The 12,439-nt window shown below is 41.4% G+C and overlaps 1 protein-coding gene across 1 annotated transcript; it reads right to left on the minus strand.

Moving 5' to 3' along the window:
- Nucleotides 1-398: 398 nt before the first annotated feature.
- On the minus strand, nt 399-11,450 carry LOC139541421 (interleukin-2 receptor subunit beta). Its single transcript, XM_071346062.1, has 11 exons — nt 11,285-11,450; nt 10,457-10,559; nt 7,361-7,472; nt 7,152-7,227; nt 6,776-6,875; nt 3,960-4,093; nt 3,611-3,803; nt 3,102-3,201; nt 2,779-2,863; nt 602-1,362; nt 399-507 (listed from the first exon to the last, which is right to left on the minus strand). The coding sequence occupies exons 2-11, from the start codon at nt 10,527-10,529 to the stop codon at nt 399-401; spliced, it is 1,743 nt and encodes a 580-aa protein (XP_071202163.1). The 5' UTR covers nt 10,530-10,559; nt 11,285-11,450.
- Nucleotides 11,451-12,439: the final 989 nt, after the last annotated feature.

The raw sequence follows: 12,439 nt of genomic DNA on the forward strand, positions 1-12,439 counted from the left end.
TAACTTTCTAAATCCTGGTTGGAAGATTACCAAAATCAGAATGGAATGAGCAGGAATTCCGGATTTCTCCAACCAGGATTTCTGGATAACCAGGGAATTTTGGGAAAATTACAAGACTTTTCCAAACCTAGACCTTGGTAAAAATGTTTTCATAGCTCAGCTCTGAGCTTCTTTCACTGGCATGTAGCCGCCACTAGAGGGCTCTATAGCCATTGAAGAAGACAGGAGAGACATCTCCTCCAACAGCCTGTCTTGATGACTGGTACTCATACCCAGGGATGGAGCCAACCCCAACCCAGAGAAGGGGAAGGGTAAACCGGTCAGTGGAATAGGTAAGGGGGTGGAACAGAATGAAAATATATTGTTAGTGGTAATAAGAGGGATATGGTTACAGGAGGTCACAGTTGGCCCGACCGCATCCTCCACGCTCTCCTGACTTTCCTGATCCTCTCCCCCACTGCCAATGCCTGAATCTGGGCTCTGAGGGGCACGGCGTTGGGTCTGGAACTGGAGATTATCCACACGTTCATAGGAGGACGACATTGTGAGAGAACCTCCTCCAACCACCATCTCCGTACCCTTTCCCCCTACACTATCCAACCCAGGGAGGGTGAAGGGTGGCTGGGGGAAAGCGGACAGGGAAATGGGTAAGGGGGTGGAGCAGAATGGAAAGTTATTGTTATTGATAAGAGGAAGAAGCGGAACAAGATGGAAGTCCTGAGAGACAAAATGGGGGATGGTCGAAGTAGGCCCGTCCGCCTCCTCCACACTCTCCTGACTTTCCTGATCCTCTCCCCCACTGCCGATGCCTGAATCTGGGCTTATGAGGGCCCGACGCTCGGCCTGGAGCTTCTCAACACGCCCGTAAGAAGAAACCTGGAGGATATCTTCACCTGCACTGATGCCTTCAAGTACACCTCCACCCCCCATCTCTCTATCCTTCCCTCCACCCCCCATCTCTCTATCCTTCCCTCCACCCAACATCTCTCTATCCTTCCCTCCACCCCCCATCTCTCCCTCCTCCCCCCCTACACCTCTATTACTATCCATCCTTTCTCCTCTGTTCTCCTCCTTCCACTCATCTATCTCTTCAGTAGTGCCACCTACTGGTCCGTAAGGGGAGTGTACAGAGCAGGGTTCCAGCTTGATGGAGGTGGATCCAGGCTGGGAGCATTGAGATAAGAAGTAGCTGGAGTTGGAGAAGCCGGAGCGGCCACTGTTGTCCCATCTCTTCTCCTGTGGTGGTGCCGTCCTCAAGGCGGTGACGTTGTCCAGGCTGTCGGTGATCTCTACCTGGGAGATGTCTACACGGTTCAAGGCAGAGTTGACGATTTCAAGGGCAAACAAAGGACCCAGCCACGCCTGTAGACACACACACACACACACACACACACACACACACACACACACACACACACACACACACACACACACACACACACACACACACACACACACACACACACACACACACACACACACACACACACACACACACACAGACACACAGACATACAGACGCAGAGAGAAAGAGAGACATACAGAGGAGAGGAAAATGAAATGATCATTATTTTCATTCCTTTTTATTGCAGAGGCTGGTAAGGTGAGGACGGCATGGTCTTCCGACAGGTGGCTTCCCTCCTGCATGATGCGAATGTAAGACAATGGTGAGGACAGCTCATAATAATGTCTGGTATTAAATATATGGAAACTATGTGTTTTATCTGTTTGATACCATTCCATTCGTTAGGTTCCAGCCATTATAACCTAACTACAGCCATTATAACCTAACTACAGCCATTATAACCTAACTACAGCCCTTATAACCTAACTACAGCCATTATAACCTAACTACAGCTGTAACCTAACTACAGCCATTATACCCCAATTACAACCATTATAACCCAACTACAACCATTATAACCCAACTACAACCATTATAACCCAACTACAGCCATTATAACCTAACTACCGCCATTATAACCTAACTACAGCAATATTAACCTAACTACAGCCATATTAACCTAACTACAGCCATTATAACCTAACTACAGCTGTAACTTAACTACAGCCATTATAACCTACCTACAGCCATAATAACCTAACTACCGCCATTATAACCTAACTACAGCCATATTAACCTAACTACAGCCATATTAACCTAACTACAGCTGTAACCTAACTACAGCTGTAACCTAACTACAGCTGTAACTTAACTACAGCCATTATAACCCAACTACAGCCATTATAACCTAACTACCGCCATTATAACCTAACTACAGCCATATTAACCTAACTACAGCCATATTAACCTAACTACAGCTGTAACCTAACTACAGCCATTATAACCTAACTACAGCTGTAACCTAACTACAGCCATTATAACCTAACTACAGCTGTAACTTAACTACAGCCATTATAACCTAACTACAGCTGTAACCTAACTACAGCCATTATAACCCAACTACAGCTGTAACCTAACTACAGCCATTATAACCCAACTACAGCCATTATAACCTAACTACAACCATTATAACCGAACTACAGCTGTAACCAAACTACAGCCATTATAACCTAACTACCACCATTATAACCTAACTACAGCCATTATAACCTAACTACAGCCATTATAACCTAACTACAGACATTATAACCTAACTACAGCCATTATAACCTAACTATAGCCATTTTCCCTAACTACAACCATAACAAGGTAGTGCACAATACAGGGAATAGGGTCCCTTTTGGCACATGACTTCCGTCAAAAGTAGAACTGACCTTGAAGTTTCCATCGTGATGGAGGTTGAGGCCCTCAAAGTACCTGGAGGGATCTGGTATAGGAGGATTCAGAATCTTCTTGACCCTGTCAGCAATGAACGGAAATTAAAGGAAGTTGCACTAAACCAACTACAAAACATTACATCTAAAACATGATGTTTACTTTACAGTCCGTTGGTGACAGACAGACAGACAGACAGACAGACAGACAGACAGACAGACAGACAGACAGACAGACAGACAGACAGACACACACACTCTCAGACAGACACACAGACACACAGACACACAGACAGACAGACACACAGACAGACAGTACTCACGTTCCATTGCAGAGCAACATGGAGACCAGCAGGACCAGTACAACAACAGCTCCCACCACGGTGACCACCACAAAGTCCTGGTCTAGAACATCAGATCTACCTGAGAACAGGACCAGAGGAACAACATAGAACATACTTACAACATACTTACAACGTACATAACAACACCACTGTTTTACTAAAAGATTGGCATAGAAAAGCCTTCATTTACATTTCTGTCTGTAAGTTTGTTTTGAGCATGTGTCTGCCTATCTAAGAATGAAAGAAAGAAATAGGGAAGGAAGGATGAAGAAGGAGAATAAGCTATTTTTCAAGATTCATATGGAAACACACTACTATGCCTGCATTCCAAATGGCAACATATTCCCTATTTAGTGCAGTACTTTTGGCCCATAGGGCTCTGCACTATGTAGGGAACAATAGGGCCATTTGGGACACAGGCCAAGTATATATAGGCCCACATTCAAACGTGTACTAATTACCAATTACATCACTGATGCTGTATTTACCTGTTAGCTTCATCTGGCCCAGAGTGGAGACCCATGATGCACTGGGGCTCCAGTCGCTCCACTGACAGTCTGGGTAATTGTCTGGGTCGGCTCGAACCCTGACCCTGACCTGGTACCTCCCTCCTCTCTCCAGCATGTCAGGGTCCAGGTCAAAATACGTCTGTTTGTTTGATATGTTCACCTCCACAGCATCCTGCAGTAGCACAACATACAGTAGGTGTACTTTTAGATAGTGTACAAAGAGACGCTCTTTCACTGTATTCTCTCTTTCACATCTCTCCCCTTTCCCTCTCGTTATTATCTGTCCTCTGTCTCTGTCTCTCTTCCTCCCCCCCTCTCTCTCTCTCACCTCCCAGTGATGTAGTTCCTGTTTCCACTGTAGTTGGAAGTCATAGTTGAATATCATTTCTGAAATGGGAGCTCCTGGTGTCCAGGCGATTGAGGCATTGGTGATGTTTGGCTTGCCAGGGGGATGCATTTTAACTGTCAAACACAAAACAACACAGTTAATGTAGTCATAGTAGTACTAATATATTACTAATATCACTGTAACAGAACTACTAGTACTAAGTTGAATCAGAAATGTCAGTATCAGGTAGGAATTAATATACTGATATACAGTACATTCAGAAAGTATTCAGACCCCTTCACTTTTTCCACATTTGTTATGTTACAGCCTTATTCTAAAATGGATTAATAAAACAATTTCCCCATCAATCTACACACAACACCCCATAATGACAATGCGAAAACAGGTTTTTTGAAATGTTTGCAAATTTATTAAAAGTAAAAAACAGAAATACCCTATTTGCATAAGTATTCAGACCCTTTGCTATGAGAATCGAAATTGAGCTCAGGTGCATCCTGTTTCCATTGATCATCCTTGAGATGTTTCTACAACTTCATTGGAGTCAATTGATTGGACAGGCATACACCTGTCTTTATAAGGTCCCACAGTTGACAGTGCATGTCAGAGCAAAAACCAAGCCATTAGGTCGAAGGAATTGTCCGTAGAGCTCCAAGACAGGATTGTGTCGAGGCACAGATCTGGGGAAGGGTACTGAAACATTCTGCAGCATTGAAGGTCCAAGAACACAGTGGCCACCATCTTTTTTAAATGGAAGAAGTTTGGAACCACCAAGACGCTTCCTAGAGCTGGCCGCCCGGCCAAACTGAGCTATCGGGGGAGGTGACCAAGAACCCGATGGTCACTCTGACAGAGCTCCAGAGTTCCTCTATGGAGATGGGAAAACCTTCCAGAAGGACAATCATCTATGCAACACTCACAAATCAGGCCTTTATAGTAGAGTAACCAGGCGGAAGCCACTCCTCAAAAAAAGGCACATTACAGTCCGCTTGGTGTTTACCTAAAGGCACCTAAAAGACTCACACCATGAGAAACAAGATTCTCTGGTCTGATGAAACCAAGATTGAACTCCTTGGCCCGAATGCCAAGCGTCACGTCTGGAGGAAACCTGGCACCATCCCTACGGTGAGCATAGTGGTGGCAGCATCATGCTGTGGGGATGTTTTTCAGCGGCAGGGACTGGGAGACCAGTCAGGCTTGAGGGAAAGATGAACGGAGAAAAGTACAGAGAGATCCTTGATGTAAACCTGCTCCAGAGCGCTCAGTATCTCTGACTGGGGCTAAGGTTCACTGTCACGTTCCTGACCTTATTTCCTTTGTTTTATCTTTGTTTAGTTGGTCAGGACGTGAGCTGGGTGGGCATTCTATGTTATGTGTTTCTATGTTTAGGTTCATTGTTAATTAGCCTGATATGGTTCTCAATCAGGGGCAGGTGTTTTACGTTTCCTCTGATTGAGAACCATATTAAGGTAGGCTGTTCACACTGTTTGTTTGTGGGTGATTGTCTTCCGTGTCAGTGTTTGTACCACACGGGACTGTTTCGTTTGTTTAGTCTGTACCTGTTTGTGCGTTCATCGTTATTTGTGTTCTCAAGTTCAGGTCTGTTCACGTCGTTTATTGTTTTGTAGTTTGTTTTAGTGTTTTCCGTCTTCGTTACCTTTAATAAATCATATCATGTATTCTCCACAAGCTGCGTTTTGGTCCGATCCATGCTCCTCCTCAGACGAGGAGGAGAACAATCGTTACATTCACCTTCAGCATGACCCGAAGCACACAGCCAAGACAACACAGGAGTGGTTTCGGGACATGTCTCTGAATGTCCTTGAGTGGCCCAGCCAGAGCCCGGACTTGAACATCTCTGGAGAGACCTGAAAATAGCTGTGCAGCAATGCTCCCGATCCAATCTGACAGAACTTGAGAGGATATGCAGAGAAGAATGGGAGAAATTCCCAAATACATCTGTGCCAAGTTTGTAGCGTCATACCTGTAACGCTCGTCGTCGTAAGGAAGTGTGGACCAAAGCGCAGCGTGGAAAGTGTTCATGATCTTTATTGTCAAGAATCACTCAAACAAAAATAACGAATACAAAAACGAAAGCGAACAGTTCCGTCAGGCACAGATACTAAACGGAAAACAACACCCCAGAAAACCCAAACGGAAATTGACAATTTATATATGATCCCTAATCAGAGACAACGATAGACAGCTGCCTCTGATTGGGAACCACACCCGGCAAAAACAACAAAGCAATTGAAAACATAGATTCTCCCACCCGAGTCACACCCTGACCTAACCAAAAATAGAGAATAAATAAGGATCTCTAAGGTCAGGGCGTAACAATACCCAAGAAGACTCAAGGCTGTAATCGCTACCAAATGTGCCTTAACAAAGTACTGAGTTAAAGGGTCTGAATACTTATGTAATTTATTTTTATTTTTATACATTTGCAAAAATGTATAAAACCTGTTTTTGTTTGTCATTTTGGGGTATTGTGTGTAGATTATGAGGGGGGGGGAATTATTTAATACATTTTAGAATAAGGCTGTAACATAACAAAATGTGGATAAGGTGAAGGGGTCTGAATACTTTCTGAATGCACTGTAAATTAATAAGCTTTCCAGCATGTTTGTATTGCATTATGTTGTATCATAGTGTATTGATTTTGTGTATTTTGTATGATGACCTCACAAAGTTATAGTATTGTATCGTTGTAGTTGGTGTACAATTAATGTAGTAGTAGTAGGTTAGTAATATCTGACACATCGTATATAATATCACTCAAATGACTGTACACTTACTGTGGTGAAATGGTTGATACAGGTATTTAATCTGTATCACATAATCTTCTGTTTGTCCACACCGTACACCAATGGGTATTTCATCACTTTCCCAAAAGAACTGAAAGATAATTTACAGAAGTTCAGTTATCCAGGGTTGTTTGTCTATTGGTCTATATATATGCTATCATTGTTTTATTATTATTATTATTAGGAAAAAAATATATAAAAAAATATTTTACAAATTACAAATTCCTGGTTAATTTATTCAAGATTAATGTGTTACATTCATGTTATTATTTTTATGATCTGTTTTTAAATCATAGTTTTTATCTATAATAATGCACATATATAACCAAGCATTGGTTTTTACTTGATGTAGTTTTATAAAACTCACTGGATTGTCCTCAAAGACCAGACTGCCGCCTCTCAACGTTGTGTTGGAACCGGCCAAGGACTTCATCTCACATTGCCTGTAGTTACAACAGTGAACCATTGTTTCAGTTAGCATCTCAAATGGCACCCTATTCCCTATATAGTGCACTACTTTTGACCTATTCTATGGGAATAGGGTTCCATTTAGGGTGCATCCTTAGTCATCTTTACCTTTTAAACCCGGGGTATTCACCATGCAGAGTGCATGGCATGTCTGGGGGCACGCATGTGTTGTTCAACACACATGTGATGTTACTGATGAAGTCATTGACACACTGCAGACCTATGAGAAACAGAGACAGAGAGAGTGAGAGAGAAACAGAGAGAGAGAGGAGAGAGAAACAGAGAAACAGAGAGAGAAACAGAGAGAGTGAGACAGAGAGAGAAACAGAGAGAGTGAGACAGAGAGAGAAACAGAGAGAGTGAGACAGAGAGAGTGAGAGAGAAACAGAGAGAGAGAAAGAATTATAAGAGTTTTAATATAAGGGTCAATATAATGTTTTATAAGGCTCTATATCATGTTTTACAAGGCTCTATATCATGTTTTACAAGACTCTATGTCATGTTTTACAAGACTCTATGTCATGTTTTACAAGACTCTATATAATGTTTTACAAGACTCTATATAATGTTTTACAAGACTCTATGTCATGTTTTACAAGACTCTATATCATGTTTTATAAGGCTATATGTAATGTTTTATAAGACTATATGTAATGCTTTATAAGGCTCTATATCATGTTTTATAAGGCTCTTTATCATGTTTTACAAGACTCCATGTCATGTTCTGTAAGGCTTTATGTCATGTTTTTTAAGGATCTATGTCATGTTTTACAAGGATCTATGTCATGTTTTACAAGGCTCTATATCAGGCTCTATATCAGGCTCTATGTCATGTTTTACAAGGCTCTATATCATGTTTAATCATACACTGCCGTTCAAAAGTTTGGGGTCACTTAGAAATGTCCTTGTTTTTGAAAGAAGCACATTTTTTGTCCTTTAAAATAACATCAAATTGATCAGACACACAGTGTAGACATTGTTAATGTTGTAAATGACTATTGTTGCTGGAAACGGCAGATTTTTTATGGAATATCTACATAGGCGTACAGAGGCCTATAATCAGCAACCATCACTCCTGTCTTCCAATGGCACGTTGTGTTATCTATTCCAAGTTTATCATTTTAGAAGGCTAATTGATCATTAGAAAACCCTTTTGCAATTATGTTAGCACAGTTGAAAACTGTGGTTCTGGTTAAAGAAGCAATAAAACTGGCCTTCTTTAGACTAGTTGAGTATCTGGAGCATCAGCATTTGTGGGTACAATTACAGGCTCAAAATGGCCAGAAACAAATAACTTTCTTCTGAAACCTGTCAGTCTATTCTTGTTCTGAGAAATGAAGGCTATTTCATGTGAGAAATTGCCAAGAAACTGAAGATCTCGTACAACGCTCTGTGTACTACTCCCTTCACAGAACAGTGCAAACTGGCTCTAACCAGAATAGAAAGAGGAATGGGAGGCCCCGGTGCACAACTGAGCAAGAGGAAAGGTACATTAGAGTGTCTAGTTTGAGAAACAGATGCCTCACAAGTCCTCAACTGGCAGCTTCATTAAATAGTACCCACAAAAATCCAGTCTCAATGTCAACAGTGAAGAGGCGAGTCCAGGATGCTGGCCTTCTGAAAAACAGCTTCTATCTCAAGGCCATCAGACTTTTAAACAGCCATCACTAGCACAGAGAGGCTGCTGCCTACATACATACTTGAAATCATTGGTCACTTTAATAATTGGAATACTAGTCACTTTAATAATGCCACTTTAATAATGTTTCATGTCTTGCATTACTCATCTCATATGTATATACTGTATTCTATACTATCTATTGCATCTTGCCAGTGCAGCTCTGTCATTGCTCATCCATATATTTATATTTAGATATTCTTATTCCATTCCTTTACTTAGATTTGTGTGTATTCGGTATCTGTTGTGGAATTGTGAGATATTACTTGTTTGCTGCACTGTCAGAACTAGAAGCACAAGCATTTTGCTACACTCGCAATAACATCTGCTAGCCATGTGTATGTGACCAATACAATTTGATTTGATTTGATTTACTGCAAGTCACAAAGAAAACAGGAGCTGCCTCCACTATTCCAGCACCGTTTCAACTTCAACGTTTCATCATCATCAATCACCTCTGCTTAGTCTAACACAGTGACAACTAAAATATAACCCCCCAATAATGTGTCCAATCAACATAAGCTAAATATGATGTGGCTGTCCATGGTTCTGATTTATGTGTGCATGCGTGCGCGTTCGTGCAAGTAGAAAAACATGTTGACTCACTCTACTTGTAGAGAAACACCAATGCCATCCTCCTCTCTTTCATGTTGAAGAAACGTTCGGTCATACAGTACAAGCTTATTTTTTTGTCTTGGGCTACCTGGCTAAAATGCTTGCTTGAACTTCCATCCTCTCAGGCCAGGGGCACAACAATGTATGAATTCATGTTTGGATCGGAATTGCTTTTGGCCAATACGGAGAATTAAGTAAATCCACAAGTCCAAATCCCTACCTCCATCAATGGCTAATTTAGGAAAGGGACACCGGAGGACAACAACACAACAAAACACGCAACAATTCAGTTGTTTCTGTTAATGATGTAGACTCTCAAAGCGTTTTGATAGGAGAGAGGCCAAATCCAAGCCTGCTTCCCTTGATACTTATTTTCTTTCTCCAGGACCCTTCACAGTTGAGCTGCTCAGTTTAGCTCAACGCTCCTCCAGGGGAGGTTAGCATTTTAGCATTTTTTTCTGGGGGGGGTGATATTTCTCACTCATCATTATTCATGATTCATTCAGCATTATCCATCATCATGGTAGAATCCACATTCATGTAGAAGTGTTTAGAAACATATTCTATTCTTATTTACAATAAAAGTGACAAAATGACACAATGCATTATTTACCATTCATTTCTATTAGGCACAAAATAATAACACGTTTGTAGAGTCACAAGATTGATGTAATCATTGCGTGCTATGAATATGGGAACAAATACAAAACTTTTTACTACTTTAACACACATTAAAGTACTTTTGGTCCCCTAAAATGGGTAGACTATGCACAAAAAGTGCTGTAATTTCTAAAAAGGTTCACCCGATATGGATGTAAATACACTCAAATTAAAGCTGACAGTCTGCACTTTAACCTCATAGTCATTATACATGTGCTTGTAATGCATTGTGAAGGGTATTGATGACTTACAGGACTGTGGTTGGCTGGAGCAGGTTAGTAGGGGGAGGAGCAGGATGACATAGAGACAACATAGAACCTTCATTATGACTTCTTCCTGGTCCTTTTTCTCATTCTAGAACACAGTAGGAGACATGACCTTAGCAACGGGTGACAGGTGGCTTAGTGTTCCAAATGGTACCCTATTTCTTATATAGGGCACTACTTTTGACCAGGGCTCATTGGGCTCTGGTCAAAAGTAGAGAACTATGTAGGGAATAGGGTGCCATTTGGGATGGAAGAAAAACTGAAGCATAAGAGAGAAGAAAAAGTGCAATTTTCTATGTCTGTCTGCGTGGTGTGTTTTTTCCATGAAAGTAGATCAAGTGTTATCAGTTTAACCGTAGTCACACACGCGCACACACACACACACACACACACACACACACACACACACACACACACACACACACACACACACACACAGTGAAAGCCACAGAAACTGAACAGGTGTGCAAGTGGGAGAGGGATCCATACATCCTTATTTACAGAATAGAAACTTATTAGGTCACATAAGGAGAAATACATGTCAGATATAATTAACATCTAGTGAATACAAAGTAGCATCTGTTTTACTGTTACGCATATCAGTAGACATGAAGGTTATTTGCATAAAACATCTTATTAACAAAGTTGCATTTGTTTAAACCAACCTTTCTTACACACTGGTATGCCAGAAACAAGCCAAGCACAAACTTTAACACTGTAAACCCATTTAGTAGGTTATTCAAATTTGCATAGCATTTTAGGTGCATTTCAAAAATGTGAATTTTATAATATAGCAGATATTTTGTCTCTTACCTTTAGATATTGAACGGCCCAAGTTGGACAGCTTGTGTCGTTGGATGAGTTGTGATGGAACTAGATAAAACACATGGAAAGGGTTGGATGAAGGATGATAGCTGTACTGATGATGTTACTAACTATGATATTACTCCAACTCTAGTGAGGCTGACACATCAGTAAATGACTCGCTCTCTCTCTCTCTCTCTCTCTCTCTCTCTCTCTCTCTCTCTCTCTCTCTCTCTCTCTCTCTCTCTCTCTCTCTCTCTCTCTCTCTCTCTCTCTCTCTCTCTCTCTCTCTCTCTCTCTCTCTCTCTCTCTCTCTCTCTCTCTCTCTCTCTCTCTCTCTCTCTCTCTCTCTCTCTCTCTCTCTCTCTCTCTCTCTCTCTCTCTCTCTCTCTCTCTCTCTCTCTCTCTCTCTCTCTCTCTCTCTCTCTCTCTCTCTCTCTCTCTCTCTCTCTCTCTCTCTCTCTCTCATAATCAAGATGATCACCCTGCCCACAACCAGCGTCTCTCTGTGACACGTTCTAACACACTCAGGTTCTAGACATATACACTTAGCCATACACCATACTATCACCTAAAGACGTTTCCAGAAGCATGTCCAGAGATGCAACAGTTGAACCATGTTAATCATCTGAGACACTGTTGTCCTTTGACAGTCACTATTGCTGTTATTGATCTCTCTGTAGCTGAAAACATGCTGTGCAAAGAGAATACATTATTGTCAGGGCCTGTATTCATAAAGCATCTCAGAGTAGAAGTACTGATCTAGGATAAGTTTTGCCTTTTAGATCATAATGTATAAGATTACATGGACAAGGGGACCTGATCCTAGATAAGTACTCATAATCCGAGACACTTTATGTAGGTCCTTATTGACCACATCGTTGGATGAACAGCATGTTAACATATAGACCTATGTCTGAGAAGATGTATATAGTTCCCATAGCTATACATGGGCAGTGTGCTGTTTGCTACCATTCTCTCGTGTGGGTTTTTTAGTAAAAGGTCACTGTGGTTAGAGAGACTGATGTTATGTTCAGACTGAGGTGTGAAGTTTCCACTCCTTTTAAAAAAAAACAACCACCTAAAAACAACCACCGAACAGGTAAAAGATGTGTTGAGAGGGTGAAGAAGAAGAGGAATCTTGTTGAGAGGGTGAAGAAGAAG

Source organism: Salvelinus alpinus, chromosome 2, assembly GCF_045679555.1.
Source record: "Salvelinus alpinus chromosome 2, SLU_Salpinus.1, whole genome shotgun sequence".
NCBI classification, from domain to species: Eukaryota; Metazoa; Chordata; class Actinopteri; order Salmoniformes; family Salmonidae; genus Salvelinus; species Salvelinus alpinus.

Excerpts from the sequence above, each read along its gene's own strand:
- LOC139541421 (XM_071346062.1), bottom strand. The coding sequence starts at position 10,529 with ATGAAGGTTCTATGTTGTCTCTATGTCATCCTGCTCCTCCCCCTACTA. Across the intron at positions 3,804-3,959 it reads AGGAACTACATCACTGGGAG|GATGCTGTGGAGGTGAACAT; the intron begins GTGAGAGAGAGA and ends GTGCTACTGCAG. Across the intron at positions 3,202-3,610 it reads GGGCCAGATGAAGCTAACAG|GTAGATCTGATGTTCTAGAC; the intron begins GTAAATACAGCA and ends TCCTGTTCTCAG.